Source organism: Rana temporaria, chromosome 9 (genome assembly GCF_905171775.1).
Source record: "Rana temporaria chromosome 9, aRanTem1.1, whole genome shotgun sequence".
NCBI lineage: Eukaryota > Metazoa > Chordata > Amphibia > Anura > Ranidae > Rana > Rana temporaria.
In genome coordinates this window covers 11465849-11485876 of record NC_053497.1, presented here as the reverse complement: position 1 = coordinate 11485876, position 20028 = coordinate 11465849, and the positions used below count along the sequence as shown (strand labels likewise).

At 47.7% G+C, this 20028-nt stretch overlaps 1 protein-coding gene across 1 annotated transcript; it reads left to right on the top strand.

The window, feature by feature from the left end:
- Nucleotides 1–5: 5 nt before the first annotated feature.
- On the top strand, nt 6–18080 carry DNAAF6 (dynein axonemal assembly factor 6; the record flags this gene model as incomplete). The annotated part of the gene is made up of 6 exons (XM_040325185.1): nt 6–59; nt 2701–2776; nt 5270–5366; nt 10221–10317; nt 11688–11773; nt 17454–18080. Coding segments are annotated over 6 exons (540 nt in total), but the record flags the coding sequence as incomplete, so codon positions are not given.
- Nucleotides 18081–20028: the final 1948 nt, after the last annotated feature.

Below are 20028 nucleotides of genomic sequence, written 5' to 3'. Positions count from 1 at the left end.
AAGCTCTATGTGATCTGCTTCGCCACCCTTCTGAGGAGGAGGAGGAAATCGAAAGTCATGTGAGTATATAAAAGTTTTATTATAAATTATTGTTTGCTTTATTAGTAACTATGTCAGGGCGGTATCAATCTGAGTATGGGACAGGTGAACAAAGTGTAAAAAAATGTAGCTCCTCCCACCCATGCTTCCATGTTAAACTCCTTGACCTCCAGGAGATGTACTATCCCACCTCCGAGCACCATCCCTTGTCTCTGCCCACTACCTACCTCTGAGCACCGTTCCTTGGTATTGGTTGCAACCCCGACCCACCTCCGAGCACCGTCCCTTGGCTCCGCCAACTCCCCACCTCTGAGAACCATTACTTGTCTCCGCCCACTACCCACCTCCGAGCACCTTCCCTTGGTTCCAACACCTACCCACCTCTGAGCACCATCCCTTGGTTCCAACACCTACCCACCTCTGAGCACCGTCCCTTGGTTCCAACACCTACTTAACTCTGAGCACCGTCCCTTGGTTCCACCCACTACCCACCTCTGAGCACTGTCCCTTGGTTCCAACACCTACTTAACTCTGAGCACCGTCCCTTGGTTCCACCCACTACCCTCCTCTGTGCACTGTCCCTTGGTTCCAACACCTACTTAACTCTGAGCACTGTCCCTTGGTCCCACCCACCTACCCACCTCTGAGCACTGTCCCTTGGTTCCACCCACTACCCACCTCTGAGCACTCACCTCTGAGCACTGTCCCTTGGTTCCAACACCTACTTTACTCTGAGCACCATCCCTTGGTTCCACCCACCTCTGAGCACCGTCCCTTGGTTCCACCCACCGTCCCTTGGTTCCAACACCTACTTAACTCTGAGCACCGTCCCTTGGTTCCACCCCCTACCCACCTCCCTTGGTTCCAACACCTACCCACCTCTGAGCACCGTCCCTTGGTTCCACCCACTACCCACCTCTGAGCACCGTCCCTTGGTTCCACCCACTACCCACCTCTGAGCACTGTCCCTTGGTTCCAACACCTACTTAACTCTGAGCACTGTCCCTTGGTCCCACCCACCTACCCACCTCTGAGCACTGTCCCTTGGTTCCAACACCTACCTACCTTTGAGCACCGTCCCTTGGTTCCAACACCTACTTAACTCTGAGCACCGTCCCTTGGTTCCAACACCTACTTAACTCTGAGCACTGTCCGTTGGTCCCACCCCCCTACCCACCTCTGAGCACCGTCCCTTGGTTCCAACACCTACTTAACTCTGAGCCCCATCCCTTGGTTCCACCCCCCTACCTACCTACGAGCACTGTCCCTTGGTTCCACCCCTCTACCCACCCTTGAGCACTGTCCCTTGGTTCCACCCCCTACCCACCTCCAAGCACCGTCCCTCGGTTCCGACACCTAACACCTACCCTTACTAACCATGTCAGAGCGGTATTAATCTGGGTATGGGACAGGTGAACAAAGTGTAAAAAATTTAGCTCCTCCCACCCATGTTTCCATGTTTAACCCCTTGACCTCCAGGAGATTTCCCCCCCCTTCATGACGAGGCAATTTTTTGCGATACGGCACTGCGTTACTTTAACTGACAATTGTGCGGTCGAGCGATGCAGTACCCAAATAAAATTCTGAAATGGCACCCCAACCCTGGTATTTTTTTTAAACAGTGGGCGGTCCACTTTCAGATAAAAGTGGTCTCTGCGGCAGATTTGCCACAAGATCACTTTTATCGGCGGCGGGAGAGGTCACGCCCTTCACTCCCTCTCGCCACTCCCGGTGGTCTCTGCCGCTTACCGGAGCCGCTCTGCTAAAAAAAATATATATAATGCTTGGGGGTTCTAAGTAATTTTCTAGCAAAAAATATGGATTTTAACAACAAATGTCAGAAATAGGCTTAAATCGGAGGTCCGCGGAAAAAAAAAAATATTAAAAGCCAGCAGCTACAGAATTTTAATATATGGACACTTACCTGTCCAGGGCGCCCACGATGTTGGCAGCTAAAGCTGTCAGTGAGCTTTTGGCTGCTGCTGCCGCCATCTTTGGTAAGGGAATCAGGAAGTGAAGCCTTGCCGCTTCACTTCCTGGTTCTCTACTGCGCATGTGCGAGTCGCGCTGCGCATCCTCACTGGTCCCTGCTGTCTTCTGGGACCTTTGTTTCTCCTAGAAGACAGCCCGGGAGGACAGAGTAGGCGCCGGAAGTGGCGTAGATCACCAAGGTGATCTATATCCGGAAGTGGGAGCAAATACCTGTATTACACAGGTATCTGCTCCCTCCTCTCCCCCCCCCCTGAAAGGTGCCAACCGGAGGGGGGGGGGAGGGGGAGGATTCCAAAAAGTGCAAGTTCTATTTTTGGGTGGAACTCCACTTTAAGCATGAAAGAGTTAAACCTGAGACTGTCTTCCAGATTCTTACTATCATTTTTAGGCCCTGATGAAGCAGAAGCCTGTTAGAAACGTGTTGGCTTGTCCTTTTTGACTTTTTCTGAATTAATCAATTCTTCATGATTTTTCAACAATCAGTCTGGTGCTCCTCCTTTCTCCTTTACCTCCTTCTGGTAACAATATATGTGTATGTTTTGTAGTTGTACTTTACATATATATGACATATTTTCATATATACTGTATATATATATATATATATATATATATATATATATATATATATATATATAATTATTATTATTTTTTTGTTTTGTTTGTTTTTAGTGTCCTTCCTCATCTGGGTTTGCTGGGCCTGGGGACATTGGATCTGTAAAAAAGATACAACAAAACATCTCCACTTGTAAGTATTTATTTAAAGCAGAAAATCCTCCTCCCTCCTCCTCTTCCACGTTTAGAACTTCATTTTATGGTGGGGGGGGGGGGAGCGGGTACCTCTTTCTGGCAGTGCCCACTTTCACTTGAAACGCCTAGGCTGGGGGGGTCTCCAAACTTTCTAAGCAAACTGCCAGTTTACTGTCCTTCAGAAAAGGGGGGGGGGGGCCAGACTGTGGCCATCCGGGGTAGAAAATGCCTCAGAGTCAATGGGACAATGTCTCAGGCTTGGCCATCAGTGAGAGTAAAAAGTTACATAGCGCCTGTGGCCAGTAGGAGAAGGAATAGTGCCCCATAATTGATATTGGTGGAAGGAATAGTGTCCCATCATTGGTATCAGTGGGAGGAATAGTGTCCCATCATTGGTATCAGTGGAAGGAATAGTGTCCCATCATTGGTATCAGTGGGAGGAATAGTGTCCCATCATTGGTATCAGTGGGAGGAATAGTGTCCCATCATTGGTATCAGTGGAAGGAATAGTGTCCCATCATTGGTATCAGTGGAAGGAATAGTGCCCCATCAGTGGTGTCAGTGGGAGGAATAGTGTCCCATCATTGGTATCAGTGGGAGAAATAGTGCCCCCTCATTGGTATCAGTGGGAGGAATAATGTCCCATCATTGGTGTCGGTGGGAGGAATAGTGCCCCGTCATTGGTATCAGTGGGAGGAATAATGTCCCATCATTGGTGTCGGTGGGAGGAATAGTGCCCCATCATTGGTATTAATGGGAGGAATAGTGCCCCATCATTGGGAGGAATAGTGCACAAACCAGTAGTGAACTGGACCTACAATGGTATTTATTCCAGCGTGAGATGAATGCACAGGCCTAATCAGCAGCTTGTTTGGCACGTAGACCCCCAAAGCGCGTTGGATATTTCGTGAACTGTAACCGTGATCTTTAATGGAATAAAGTTGTATCTGGACCTCTTGGCAGTGCCATGGCACTTAGGCTTCTTTCACACTATGGATTGTATGTCCGTTTTATAATATCCGTATTACACCTATTAACGGACGTTTATTAACGGATTTAATAACGGATACATACGGATAAATATTTTACCATTCTTCCTTTATTGAAAACGGATAATGTTTATCCGTATATATCCGTATACATCCGTTATATCATTCCTTTCTAACGTCCGTTAATAAAAAACATTTCACCCTTTCTTGAAGTCCAGCTCCAGAAGTCGCATGGATATTCAGGGGAACCCCGCCGTCAATTTAAAACAAAAATGACGTGCGGTTCCCGGTAAATATCCATAACCAGACCCTTCAGGTTACGTCACTGGGGAAGACCAAGAAGAGGGAAGGTCTTTCCTCTTCATGGTCTTCCCCAGTGACGTAGCAGAGGTACGTCAGAGGGGGCAGGGTCACGTGACGGGTGGCTCTGCCTCCTCTATATAAGAAATGTCACTGCTTCAGCCGCTCATTCGCTGGGCTGTGCCCAGCGGTGAGAGGAGGTCCGGGATGCTGCTGCGCCGGATGAATAGATCTTCACATCGCCGGAGCGGAGATCACCCGACGCTGGATCTTCTCATCGCGCACCCGTCGCAGGATCAGGACAACGCTGGAAGCCGGGAACGAGTGGATTTTTCAGCGCTGGAGTTTTTTTTTTTTTTTTTTTAATAAAGGACTTTATTCTTTTGTGTCAGTGTGTTTTTTTACAATACTTTTTACTTCCTTCGTGAAATGGTAGAGGTACAGTGTACCCCATTACCATTTCACACAGGGGGGGGGTCAGGATCTGGGGGTCCCCTTTGTTAAAGGGGTCTTCCAGATTCTGATAAACCTCCCGCCCGCATACCCCCACAACCACCGGGCAAGGGTTGTGGGGATGAGACCCTTGTCCCCATCAACATGGGGACATCCTCCCCATGTTGAGGGCATGTGGCCTGGTGCGGTTCAGGAGAGAGGGGGGGCCGCACTCTGTCCCCCCCTCTTTTCTGCGGCTGGCCAGGTCAACGTGCTCGGATAATGGGTCTGGTTATGGATATTTACCGGGAACCGCACGTCATTTTTGTTTTAAATTGACAGCGGGGTTCCCCTGAATATCCATGCTCAGTAAAATTAACGTCCGTTAACATAACGGACATTTACGGAGACATTTACTAACGTCCATGTGCCATAGACTTCAATGTTAAAATATAACGGACGTTAATATATCCGTTACTTGCAACGGACAAATAATTTACAAAAAATAGTGCAAGACCCGTCACATATTCCGTTATAACTAACGTCCGTATGTTATAACTGACTATTACGGATCTTTACGGAACATAAAAAAATCCCATAGACTTTAATGATATTTTATAAAGGACGTATAACTTCCGTTTTTTAACATTATCTGACGGATTTTAAAACGGATTATTAAAACGGATTTATTTTGTAGTGTGAAAAGGGCCTTACATTTCAACCCTTCATCCTGCTCCTATGATCATGTCATCACTTTGCTCATTTTACAGCGGAGACAGAAAAAGATGGGAAGGATATTTGGCACGAGTCAGAAGTCAGAGAAGGGGCAGAATTCGATGATTTTTTGGATCCGAGAGAAAAACCGGAGTAAGTCAAACTGTTCTTTTCTACGAATCTACGAATCATACGATTATGTGGCACTACAGTATAGGTAAGTGCATGTTGTACATGAGGACAGTGAGGGGCCGTGCTGAGTACTGGAGAGAAGAAGTGAGCCCTGGAGGAGTCCCCTACCCCTAGGCTTTCCTCAACACCCCAACTATTGACGTGTACTGAGCTGTCTGTCATTCAAATCCATGTTGTGAATAAGAAACCCCATCACCTTATGAGATCACTCCCTGACCACCTCACAGTGCTCCCCCACAGTGCTCCCCCACAGTACTCCCCCGCAGTGCTCCCTCACAGTGCTCCCCTACAGTGCTCCCCTACAGTGCTCCCCCACACAGTGCTCCCCCACAGTGCTCCCCCACAGTGCTCCCCCCACAGTGCTCCCCCACACAGTGCTCCCCCACACAGTGCTCCCCCGCAGTGCTCCCTCACAGTGCTCCCCTACAGTGCTCCCCCACAGTGCTCCCCCACAGTGCCCCCCCTCACAGTGCTCCCTCACAGTGCTCCCCTACAGTGCTCCCCCATATTACAGTATGCCCCACCCCTAATATTACAGTATGCCCCACCCCTAATATTACAGTATGCCCCACCCCTAATATTACAGTATGCTCCACCCCTAATATTACAGTATGCTCCACCCCTATTATTACACTATGCTCCACCCCTATTATTACATTATGCTCCACCCCTAATATTACAGTATGCTCCACCCCTAATATTACATTATGCCCCACCCCTATTATTACATTATGCTCCACCCCTAATATTACAGTATGCTCCACCCCTATAATTACAGTATGCTCCACCCCTAATATTACATTATGCTCCACCCCTAATATTACATTATACTCCACCCGTAATATTACATTATACTCCACCCGTAATATTACATTATGCTCCACCCCTAATATTACATTTGCTCCACCCCTAATATTACATTATGCTCCACCCCTAATATTACAGTATGCTCCACCCCTAATATTACAGTATGCTCCACCCCTAATATTACAGTATGCTCCACCCCTAATATTACATTATACTCCACCCCTAATATTACATTATACTCCACCCGTAATATTACATTATACTCCACCCCTAATATTATGCTCCACCCCTAATATTACATTATACTCCACCACTATTATTACATTAGCTCCACCCCTAATATTACATTTGCTCCACCCCTAATATTACATATCCTTGTAACCCCCCCCCCCTCCCCCAGACACCGCCATACCCCCTTGCTCATCTCTGCACCCCCACACATATATCTTTGCACACCTTCACAGCCCCCAGCAGAATTCCACCCCCACAAATCCTCTGCACCCCTCATATGTATCCCCAAGTACACCTCCATAACCTCAGCAAACCTTTGTATGCCAGCTCCAGTCCTCTCCCGGCTGTCTGCCTCCCTCCCTCCCTGCACAACGCTCGGTCACACCGAGATAATAATCATTTTTCTGCACGGTCAGGTCTGCACCCCCCTAAATATGTGTGGCACCCGGGGCAAATCACGCCCCCCCCCCCTTGGTATGCCACTGATTGTGTGCCAGGTCTTCTCATCAAATTTCAGTACAGTACCTGACCTCAACTTCCTACTGAACACATTTTGGATGAATTGGAATGCCCATTGTGTGCCAGGTCGTTTCATCCAACTTCAGTACCAGACCTCAACCCTACTGAACATCTCTTTTAGGTGATTTGGAATGTCCATTGTGCGCCACATCTTCTCATCCAACATTAATACTTGACCTCAACCCAACTGAACACCCTTTGGATGATTTGAAGTGCCCATTGTGTGCCAGGTCTTCTTCTCATCCAACATTAATACTTGACCTCAACACAACTGAACACCCTTTGGATGATTTGAAGTGCCCATTGTATGCCAGGTCTTCTCATCCAGCATCAGTACCTGACCTCAACCCTACCTAACACCTTTGGGGTCAGGCCTTTTTATCCAAGATCGATACCCAACCTCAACCCTACTGAACATTTTTGGGATCAGGTCTTCTCATCCAACATCAGTACCTCACCTCCCAAATGCTCTTTTGGCCAGATCCCCACATACTACACACTCAAAAATCTTGTGGAGGGGGATGTTCTAGTCACTAAGAGGGGACCAGCTTGGCAACAGTCATGGTTCTGGAATGGGATGTCCAACAAGCTCATGTAGGTTTGATGGCCAAACTTGTGGACATGTGACCACAGAATAAAAGTAAATCTAAAGTACAGTACAACCTTGGTTTGAGAGTAACTTGGTTTGAGAGCGTTTTGCAAGACAAGCAAAATGTTTTAATACATTTTGCCTTGATATACAAGCGATGTCTTGATATACAAGTAGCGTCATGTCACAACCGAGTATAAAAGAGAAGAGAGGAGCCTCTAAGTGTAGCAATATGGTTACATTTAACCACTTAAGACCCGGACCTTTAGGCAGCTAAAGGACTCAGCCAGTTTTTGCGATTCGGCACTGCGTTGCTTTAACTGACAATTGCGCTCCCAAACAAAATTGGTGTCCTACACAGAGGGGGGTGTGGCTGTAGGTGTGACGTCATTGATTGTGATTCCCTATATAAGGGATGACACGATCAATGACGGCGCCACAGTGAAGAACGGGGAAGCTGTGTTTACACACAGCTCTCCCCGTTCTTCAGCTCCGGGGACCGATCGCGGGACTCCAGCGGCGATCGGGTCCCGGTCACGGAGCTTTGGATCGGGTAGCGATCGCGGGACTCCAGCGGCGATCGGGTTTCGCGGGTCCCGCAGCTTCGGACCGGCTGGGCACTTAAAGAGGACATACCTGTACGTGCTTTACATACCTGTACGTGCTTGTGCCCAGCCGTGCCATTCTGCCGACGTGTATGTGCAGGAGGCGGTCCTTAAGTGGTTAATGAAGGTACAACATTTAGCAACATATTGCTACACTTAGAGGCGCCTCTCTTCTCTATTATATCCTATTATATCCTTTAAAAAAATGCTTTAATATACAAGTGCTTTGGATTACAAGCATTATGCTCGCCAACCAAGGTTTTACTGTAACAGATTTGAGGCTTCTAAACTCTTCCAGTGACAGTCATCAATAATGACAAGGGGGGGTGTAATGGCGCTTGCAACAGGATCTAATTAAAACTAAATATCAATAACGATTTCCATAATGTGAATAAGTTGTCAGAAAAATGTGCTCCACTGGTTCCTGTGTAAAATGTGTTCCACTCTGAATAAAATCATATACTTACCCAACATTAACTGAGTAATGTGGAGAGTAGTAAGAGTGTATAAATGATGATAAAAAAGACAAATGTGCCAGTGACCCGCACAATATTAATAGCGAGTGATCTGGAATCGTTCAGATAAAATTAACAAGCAGTAGCTATCTTCATAAACATAAAACATATATAGTGCAAATATGCAAATGAGCTCAAACCAATCCAAAGTGCATAGTGCAATAAATTAATAATATCCATAAAAGTGAAAAAAAACATCAAAAAGTGGAAGAAATATAAATAATAAAATTCCAATCCATGCATAAAAGTGAAAAAAATTTCAATCCATAAATGACTGCAGTGAAAAATGTCCCATATAATTCACCAAGGAATTAAAAAAAAAAATTATCAAGAAATGTCAATATAAAAAAAAAATATATAAAATTATATATATATATATATATATATATATATATATATATATATATATATATATATATATATATATATATATATATATACATATACATATACATATATATATTAGTGCTGTGCGTTAAACGCGATATTAACGGCGTTAACGCAAACCCATGTTAACGCCGTCAATATTTTTATCGCGCGATTAACGCTCGGGGTGGACGTGCAGAGTGTGCAGCGGCGCGGCTTACCTTCTCGCTGGATTCACAGGCAAGTTACTCACCTTGTCCCTATATTTGCACTATATATGTTTTATGTTTATGAAGATGGCTACTGCTTGTTAATTTTATCTGAACGATTCCAGATCACTCGCTATTAATATTGTGCGGGTCACTGGCACATTTGTCTTTTTTATCATCATTTATCCACTCTCCACATTACTCAGTTAAAGTGGTTGTAAACCCTTATTTGTCACTTTTACCTACAGGTAAGCCTATAATACGTCTCACCAGTAGGTATCAAGAATATCTCCTAAACCTGTATGGTCTAGGAGATATTCCCCCAGCAATGCGCCGCTGATTGCAGCGGCGCATGTGCAGGGGGGATCCTCGGCTAAAGGACCGCCAGCCGCCGGACCTTGCCAAATTTAAATCTCCCGCGCGCACGCGCGGGAGTGACGTCATCGCCGCTCCAGCCAATCACAGCGCTGGAGCGGCGATACCCGGAAGCAAGACACGCCGAAGCAAGATGACATCTCGCTCGGCGTGAACCAGGTAAGTGTTCCTCACCTCGTTCCGAGGTAAGTATTTCATAATCAGCCAGTATGTGGTGCATACTGGCTGATTATGCCTTTTGCCTTGCAGGTTTAAAAAAAAAAAAAAACGCTTTAATGTTGGGTGGGTATATGATTTTATTCAGAGTGGAACACATTTTACACAGGAACCAGTGGAGCACATTTTCCTGACCACTTATTCACATTATGGAAATCGTTATTGATATTTAGTTTTAAGTAGATCCTGTTGCAAGCGCCATTACACCCCCCCTTGTCATTAATTGCTTCAAGTGTGTGAACACTATTGGTCGTGGCAGCTGCATTATTAGTTTGATTTTCTTATTTTAGCTTTGTTGTGCCCTTGTTGAGGTTGGTTTTGCGCATTAGTTCCCCCCCGTTTTTATACAGTCATCAATAATGTCTACACGATTCTGTTCACAGATATGAAATTCTTTTTAAGCAAAGAGTTAGTTCTGAAGATCTCTTTTTGGGTTTGAGTCGAAAAGACCCGTCAACGGCTTGCTGTGAAGATATGGTGGTGAGTGTTTGGACCGTTTCCCAATACTGTCCAATATAACTTAGTTAGTTGATGTGGGGGGGGGGGGGGGGGGCGGCTTCCTTTACATCTCCTGTTTAATATTCCCTTGAGTTGGTGACAAAGTGTAGCCTGCAGGAGTGGCATGGGTGCCTGTGGTAGGTCTGGACCCTGCTGAGGTGCTGGAGAGATTTGGACCTAATCATCTCCCGGTCACTCTGCTCCTCCTATCCGCATGCTCCTTGTTATCACAAGATCCAACAGCAACACTGCGTGGGTCCTTGTAATGTTTTTTCCTATCCTAGTCTGAGCCCTGCTGTAAAGGGCCTGAAAAGGGGGTTGTGCCAAGCCAAATCCAGGTGCTTACACCAGTGTTAATTTAGTCGACTAAAACATTATTGTCGATTAAATGAATACTATTTTAGTCGACTAAAATACGACTAAAACAATTGAGATGACTAAAATACGACACACGATCATTTTTCAGCATGAGAAAAACAACGTTTTCCAACTTCATCATTAAAACGACGTTGCCTACACAAATTTTTTTTTTATATTTTGTTATAAAATTTAGCAAACAGGTAACTTTTCTCCTTCATTGATGGGCACCGATGGGCTGCATTGATGGGCAACGATAAGGCGGCACTGGTGGGCACTGATAGGCGGCACTGATGGGTGGCACTGAAGGGCATTGATAGGTGGCACTGGTGGGCACTGAGAAGTGGCATTGATAGGCGGCACTTATGAGTGGCAGTAATGAGCACTGATGAGTGGCAGTGATGGGCACTGATCGGTTACACTGATAGGCAGCATTACTAGGTGGCATTGATTGGCATCACAGGTGGGCATTGATAGGTGGCACTTCTGGGCATTGATAGGTGGCACTTCTGGGCATTGATAGGTGGCACTGCAGGCATTGATAGGTGGCACTGGCAGACAGTATTTTTGGGCACAGAGGAGGCAGATGTGCCTCCTTCCTCTTCGGGACCGATGTCCCTTGTAAACAAGCCGGTGATCGGCTTCTTTTTCTCCTCAAGGAGGAGGAGAAAAAAAAAACGATTACCGATCTTTTGTTTACATCATGTGATCAGTTGTCATTGGCTAACAGCTGATCACGCGGTAAGGGGCCGGGACCGGCCCCTTACATGGATCTGTGATCCACGGAGTCTCAGTGACCCGGTGATCACAGCGCGAGCCGCGCGCTCCCTGCAGGGGGCGTACGTTGTGAGTGCAAAGAGGAGGACGTCAAACTTGAACAGAAAACTTTATTTTTTTTAAATAACAGTTTAGGTAAATTATATATATATATATATACTTTTTCTGTTATACTGTATCTCTATAATTCACAAATATTTTTATTTATTTTTTATTAGATCCGCATTCAGCTTCCTGATACCAAGGTCTCTGATGTTTCACTTGATGTAAAGAAAAAATACATAAACCTCTGTACTCCCAAATAGTAAGTAATCCTTGTGATGTGTGGCCTAAGGACAGGAATTCTATAAGATACGCCCCCCCCCCCCACATCAAATGTTAGGACAGAGCTGTGGGAGGGGCCCAGCAGACAAGTCACCAGTAGCGGTGCGTCCATAAGGGCGCACGGGCGCCGCCCCCTCTCTCCAGCCACCCCCTCTACGACCAATGGATAGATTCATGCATAGCATGAATCCATGGGAGCCGCTGCCACCCCCTATTCAGGTGTGGGGTGGGGGGGGTTGAAGTACCTAGGCTCTAATAGGCTTCAAAATAGGTGAACTGCAAGTGGCACTCACAGTCCACCCAGGTGTGTTAGAAAAGCAAATGAATATTCGCTTTCCTAACTCTGAATTGCCTCAAGTGGAAACTTCGGAAAGATGGACAGCCGCACTCCAAAAAAACTCTTGATATAGGGAAAACAGCCTACGCGTTTCAAACTGGATCAGTGCTTAATCATGAGCCATGATCAAGCACTGATCCAGTGTGAAACGCGTAGGCTGTTTTCCCTATTTTTGCTGCCTTTTGTAGTGCATTTTATCATTGATTTTACAATAAAGACAACTCAAGAGTTTTTTTTGGAGTGCGGCTGTCCATCTTTCCGAAGTTTCCACTATTTGCCTTGTGCATTGCCGGCACCCTTGGTTTCCTGAGAGGTTCTTGATTCCTTAGTATACCCACCTGGAGCGGTGACTCCCTTTCTCTGAATTGCCTCTCTGCCAATCCGGTGCTCAGGTCTGTTATCTGTCACCTGATTGGCTGAAACGGCAGGGGATCCGGAAGTTAAGCCGGATTCCCTGTCTTAACTGAAGCAACAATGAAGGAAGAGAAAATAGTTTTCTCAGGCAAACCCCTCCCTCCCACAGAGCTGATTGTTGTTTGATTGGCCACTGGAAAGCCTCCTGTCCTGGATGGCGACTTGAAGTCGCCTTGTAAGTTGCCCCAAGTCGCACTGTGGTGCGCGCTCAGGTCGTGTTCAGGTCGCCTCGCAAAGTCGCGGCCAGAGTCATGTCGCCCCTGTGTGAACCGGCTAAGGCCTCGTACAGACGACCCAACATGTCCGATGAAAACGGTCCGCGGAGCGTTTTCATCGGACATGTCCGCTGGGATCATTTGGTCTGATGGCTGTACACACCATCAGACCAAATTCCGCGCGGACAGAATACACGGCGACGACACAGTGATGACGCGGCGACGTGCGCGAACCCGGAAGTTCAAAGCTTCCACGCATGCGTCGAATCACTTAGACGCGATGCGCGGGTTCTCGGGCCAGCGGACATGTCCGATGAGTCGTACTGACCATCAGACATGTCCGGCGAACAGGCTTCCAGTGGACATGTTTCTTAACATGCTAAGGAACATTTGTCCGCTGGAAACCTGTCCGGTTGGCCGGAAAATTGTCCGGTCGGCCCTACACACGACCGACCATGTCCGCTGAAACTGGTCCGACGGACCAGTTTCAGCGGACATGTTCGGTCGTGTGTACGAGGCCTGAGAGTTCTAACAACAGTCTATAAATGACAGGGGTGGACTGACAACTCATGGGGCCCCTGGGCAACAGAAGATTATGGGGCCCCCGGGCTTACAGATGTTATATCCTCTGTGTTGTGAGGGAGACAAGACTCTGGGCTGGAACAATGGATGTTTATTCAGTACAGCCTGTACACTGCAACATGCATCTCAGGACATTACATATCACTGCTTCCTACATGTGGTCTCTCTAAGATGGCTACTATGCCCCTTGACCCTTGTCATCACTGCTGGGTGGAGCCAGCCTTAAAGTGCCAGTACATGTGAAACCCTTCAGGTATAACACCTTCCATCCATCCCTAAAAAAAAACAAAAAACAAAAACACAACAAAACAATAACAGGCACAAAACATTACTGATAGCTGTCCAATAACAGTCCTCCAAACACAGGAGAATTACGGGACTTCAAGCTTGCGGGGTTAATATGTCATCGGATCACTTCCGTCGGCCCCGTCGAAAGTCTCGTAACCGCTCTTGCAACTGAAACCGGTCAGGAGGGCGACAGTGTCGTTGAGGCCGGGCATCCAGCGATTCGGGACCGGAGGAAACAGGGCTGGCCGGAATGGGTACCGGCAGGGCCAAGAAGGGATCCCCCAGCTCAGAGGGTAAACAGACCTCCGGACCAGAGCTGGAGGGCTCTGTTGGAGCTGAGTTCAAAAGTTCAGAGTCCCCACAATCATCAGTGTCTGTGCATCCTGATTCTCTGGGAGCAGATCCTTGAGATACTGGTGGTTCAGCCGGAATCAGGGATTCGGGCAGTTGAGAACGAGGACGCAGTTGGTCCGCATGACGTCTGCAAATGGAACCATCTTCCAGGCGGACCTTGTACATCTTGGGTCCCAAAGTCTCTGCAATGACAGCAGGAAGCCAACGGGTGTTGGAAGCCCCATAAGATCGGGCCCATACCTTTTGTTGGGCTGTGAATCGGGGGAGCTCATTGTGTTTGACCATCTTGTCTTGGGACTGTAGTACATGTTCCTGGACTGTTTGAGGGCGGAGCATATCCAAAACAGTCCATGGCTGCCGCCCCAGAAGGAGTTCTGCTGGAGTTTTCCCAGTGGTTGCATGTGGTGTGTTTCTGTAAGCAGAAAGGAAGGAGTCCAGCTGCTGGGGTGACAGGGACTGTTGTTTACTTGCAGCCACTGTAGCTTTGAAATAGCGTTTAAAAGTCTGCACAAACCGCTCTGCTTGACCATTTGTAGCCGGGTGGTAAGGTGCGGTCAACTTGTGCTTGATGTTGTGGGCAGTCAGGAAACGCTGAAACTCCTGACTGGTGAATTGTGCACCGTTGTCTGTGACGATTTCTCTGGGGTATCCAAACGTAGCAGCGAGATGTAACAGTATGGAAACCGTTGCCTTAGTCGTTGGCTGAGTAACAGGAATGACCTCAGGCCACTTTGAATGGGCGTCCACTATGATCAAGAAGGTGTGTCCTCTGATCGGGCCTGCAAAGTCCAAGTGTAGGCGAAACCAAGGAACCGTGGGCCAAGTCCAGGGCTGGACGCACCCTCGAGGAGGGTCTCTTGCCGTTTGTGCACATCCAGCACAAGCATTCACATATGTTGTGATATCTGAGTCTAGGTTTGGCCACCACACATAGCCTCTGGCCTTTTGTTTCATACGTGTGCTCCCGGGATGACCAGTATGTAGCAAGTCCAGAATGTGTCTCCGGAGGGTCTGTGGAATGATCACTCGGTCTCCCCATAAAACACAGTTGCCAGCCACAGTTAATTCCATACGCCTACGGAAATAAGGTTCATACTCCTGTGTGACAGTTGCAGGCCAACCGGAACGTACCCAGGAGAGTATTGTTTTCAGAAAGGTATCCTTGTTTGTATGGGCTGCTATCTCCCCAGAAGACAAGAAGGACAGGCTGGTGTAACGACAACTCTTGACCGGTGGAGAAGAGTCCATGGACCTCCCTGTCAGTCGGGACATAGCGTCCGCATTAGCATTGGCATCATGACCACGATACTGAATTTTGTAGCTGTATGCCCCCAAGAATAGGGCATAGCGTTGGAGGCGGGCCGCAGTAGTCTGGGAGATGCCTTTGTCAGGGCTAAAGATCTGAAGGAGTGGTTTATGGTCCGTCAGTATGGTGAATTCCCTACCATACAGGTAAAGATGAAACTTCTTAATTGCCCATATCAGCGCAAGAGCCTCTTTGTCAATGTGTGAGTAATTGCTTTCTGCTTTTGTCAAAGACCTGGAGGCAAATGCCACTGTTTTTTCTGACCCATCTGGTAAGATGTGAGATAGTACCGCCCCCAGACCATAGGGTGAGGCATCACAAGCCAAGGTGAGAGGCTTCTGGAGGTCATAGTGCACGAGCATGCGTGACGCCAACAGCTTCCGCTTAGAAACTTCAAAAGCACGTTGGCATGCAGCCGACCAGTCCCATCTGGAGTGTTTCTCCAAAAGCTTGTTCAACGGAAACAAGGTGTGTGCCAGATCTGGCAGGAATTTGTGGTAATAGTTTAGCAAGCCAAGGTATGATCGCAGCTGCTGGACGTTGGTTGGGGCTGGAGCTTTGACTAAAGCATCAACCTTGGCTTCCGTGGTGTGTATACCTTCTGCATCCACAAGGTGGCCACAAAACTCCAATTTAGGCACCATGAATTGGCATTTTGCTAAGTTCACTTTCAGGCCCTGTTCTTGGAGTCTCGCCAACACAAGTTCCACATTCTGCTTGTGTTCCTGGTCGGTCCGTCCTGTAATGAGCATGTCATCTAGCAGGCACTGAGTGAAAGGAATGTCCGCCAAAATCTCATCCATTTTTCGTTGCCAAATGGCTGGGGCAGAGGCTACCCCAAACACCATCCGATTATATTGATACAGTCCCTTGTGGGTGTTGATGGTCAGAAACTTGCGGGAAGAAGGATGGACCTCAAACTGTAAATATGCTTGTTTGAGATCAAGCTTGGTGAACTTTTGACCTCCTGCAAGAGAGGCAAAAATGTCATCTACTCTGGGTAGGGGATACTGGTCTATTTCCAGTTGAGAGTTCAGTGCCATGCGGAAATCGCCACAAATGCGCAAGTCCCCATTCGATTTCTTTACCGGTACAACTGGTGATGCCCACTCGCTGTGCTCTACCTTTGAGATGACACCTTGTTCCTCCAGCCGACTTAGTTCTGCTTCCACACCTGCTCGGAGTGCGAAAGGTACTGTCCGAGCTTTGAAGAACTTAGGCTGAGCGTTGGGTTTCAGCTTGAGTCTCACACAGTCATGCTTTATTTTTCCCAACTGGTCATCAAAAATATTTGGGAACCGCTGCTTCAGGGACACCACCCATCCCTCATTATCTCCTAATGGAATGGTAACGGTGTTACAGGGACTTATGGCAATGTCTGGCATACCAAAGTGAGCAATCCAGTCTCTCCCAAAGAGAGGGGGTCCCCCATTTTCTAGGATATATAATGGCAGTCTCTTTGTCTGACCCTTGTACAATACCTTTACTTTTGCGTAACCCAGTGGGTGGAGTATCTGTTTTGAGTATGTCTGCAGTTTGATTGGTGTTGGGCGGACAGTTTTTCGGGTCTGAAGTTGTCTCCATTGTTTCTGGGTGATAACTGAAACTGCTGCTCCTGTGTCTACATCCATCCTGAGTTTCTTTCCCTCAACGGTTACATCTACAGTCATTGCGGAGGGTGCTGAATGCATATGATGTATGTCTAATCTGTGGAGCACTTCCTCATCCTCTGACTCAGATGATGATGTATATCTTCCCACCATATATGTCTTTGTCTTGGGGTTCAGAGGTTGTTTATCTCGCACCTTCTTGCTACGGCAAACTCGTTTCAGATGGCCGGTCCTACCGCAATTATGACAGGTCTGATCCTTAAACCGGCAGACTTTGTGGTCATGGTCTGTATTGAGGCAGTGCAGAGACGGGGCAGCTAAAATCTCAGGATTTTCACATCAAAAGCATGTCGGTTTCGGACATTTCAGGGACAGATGTAAAAAAAACACAGATTTTTACATACTGTCCCTGGTTTTATTGAGCCTGGCAACCCTGATGGGGCCCCCCTAGTGGCATGGGGCCCTCGGGCAGTGTCCCGAGTGTCCCAATGGTCAGTCCGCCCCTGATAAATGATATCATATAAATTAGACTAACTCTCTTGTGTTTTTCACAGTAAGCTCGGACTGCACCTCCCCCACGCGGTGAATGACAAATCAGGACAAGCCAAATTCATGGCTGACGCAGGAACCCTGGAGCTGACCCTCCCCATGGTACGGGACATGGACTTCATCAACTTTGCATAGCGACTCCCAGGGCTGGACTGGGACAAAAATTTGGCCCTGGACTTCATCCAGACTGGCCCACTTTGACAGGTCTCTCCCATGGCGAGCGGACAACTCCCGCACTGAAATTCTTAAAGTGGAACTAAAGTCCAAAGAAATCTCACGTCTGTCTCCGCGATGCCACCGCTGCATCCCTCGCCGGCCATCAACATCTTCTCCCCAGGCTGCTTCTGTGTGTTGGGTTTTCGGCCTCCTGCGCATGCGCGTGGGAGTCCCCCGTCCAGGCACGCTGGTACTGTTCCCAGAATGTATGCTGAACTGATCAATTCACATGGGTTACCGACTACACAGGGGGACATTTTTTGTCTGTTTTTATATTGCTTTGTTCTATGAGTAGTCGTTCCTATATATTATTATTATTATTATTATTATTGAAGATAAAATCCTGTATCCTGAAAAACACAAAGGCATTGTGGTTTATTAACGCATTAAAAAATAATTTGTCATGTCATGTCAAATTGTCAAACTGCATATACCTTTTGTTCTGTGCGAATGCCATCAAAATGGAATGTGCTACGCTATTTCCTCTCCAGGTTCTACAGCGGGGGCCTTCAAACTTTCTAACCAAAGGACCAGTTTCAGTGGCAGCTCATCCATAGGGACGCACGGGCGCCGCCCCCACCCTCCCACAGTCACAAAAAAAAAAAAAAAAAACGGGCCCTTTAAGAACTTTTATTCGGCTAAAATGTCATTTTGACATTTTAACCGCAGTTCTGGCGGCCGTCTATAGAGGGCGCTGCAGCGCCACCCCCTCTCGCAAATAACACACATTCGTGCATAAATGCACGAATGTATGTTACTGGTTGGTTGCCAGCGCTGCCTTGTCTATTCATATAACCGGACGCGGGACGCCGGTTACCCGAATAGCGGCAGCTGGTTGGCTGAGGGGAACTGCCTATCAAAGCCAGCGGCTCTGATAGGCTTTTCTCCGGCTCTCAGCTGTCTATACTCTGAGCGCAGGCAATCTGCGCTCCTTGCATAAGACAAACGGCCGTTTCAGCCAATCAGGTTCCCGGATTCTGGTTATCAGGAACCTGATTGGCTGAAGCTTCACCACAGCGGCAGAAGACATCGAGGGAGGACATGGAATCCTCAGGTAAGTGCTTTTTACAGGGAAAGGGGCACAGTGACATCATGGGGCACAGTGGTGACAAAGGGCACAGAGGTGACAATTGGCACAGTGGCATCATGGGGCACAGTGGTGACAAACTGCACAGAGGTGACAATTGGCACAGTGGCATCATGGGGCACAGTGGTGACAAACTGCACAGAGGTGACAATTGGCACAGTGGCATCATGGGGCACAGTGGTGACAAAGGGCACAGTGGTGACAAAGGGCACATAGGTGACAATTGGCACAGTGGCATCATGGGGCACAGTGGTGAGTGACAATGGGCACAGTGGCATCATGGGGCACATTGGTGACAATGGGCACAGTGGCATCATGGGGCACAGTGGTGACAATGGGCACAGTGGCATCATGGGGCACAGTGGTGACAATTAAAGGACACAGTGGTGACAATTGGCACAGTGGCAACAATTGAGGGGCACAGTGGCTGCGTTTGATGGCATGGCACAGTGGTGACAATTGATGGAACAGTGGCTGCGTTTGATGGCATGGCACAGTGGTGACAATTGATGGCACAGTTGCTGTTTGATGGCATGGCACAGTGGTGACAATTGATGGCAGAGTGACTGCATTTGATGGCATGGCACAGTGGTGACAATTGATGGCACAGTTGCTGTGTTGCATGGCACAGTGGTGACAATTGATGGCACAGTGGCTGCATTTGGTGGCATGGCACAGTGGTGACAATTGATGGCACAGTTGCTGTGTGGCATGGCACAGTGGCTGCATTTGGTGGCATGGCACAGTGGTGACAATTGATGGCACAGTTGCTGTGTTGCATGGCACAGTGGTGACAATTGATGGTACAGTGGCTGCGTTTGATGGCACAGTGGCTGCATGTGATGGGCACAGTGAGGCTGCAATTTTTTTTTTTTCGTTTGCGCCCCCCCAAAAATTTTGAGCACCAGCCGCCACTGACCAGTTTACTGTCCTTTCAAACTTAAGGAGTAGTAGAAAATGACATGGTGTCAGTAAAAAAAGTAAACGGTTCCGTATCTTTGGTATTAAGGGGAGGAGCCACAGGGCTCTGCCGGGTCCCGAAGGATGGGCAGAGTGCTTCTGCACATTTTAGCATGTGCTGGACTATCAAAGATGGTGGTGCCAGTAAGAAGGGGGGGGAGGGGAGGGGGGGTGGTGACGCTAGCTGGAAGGGGACTGAGGCTCCTCTTCAATATATCCTCACCGCATGCTGAATAATGTAACTATATAGACCCCTGGTGCCTAACCTGCGGCCCTTTGCTATATGATATGTGGCCCTCAGACCTCAGCAGTCTCTA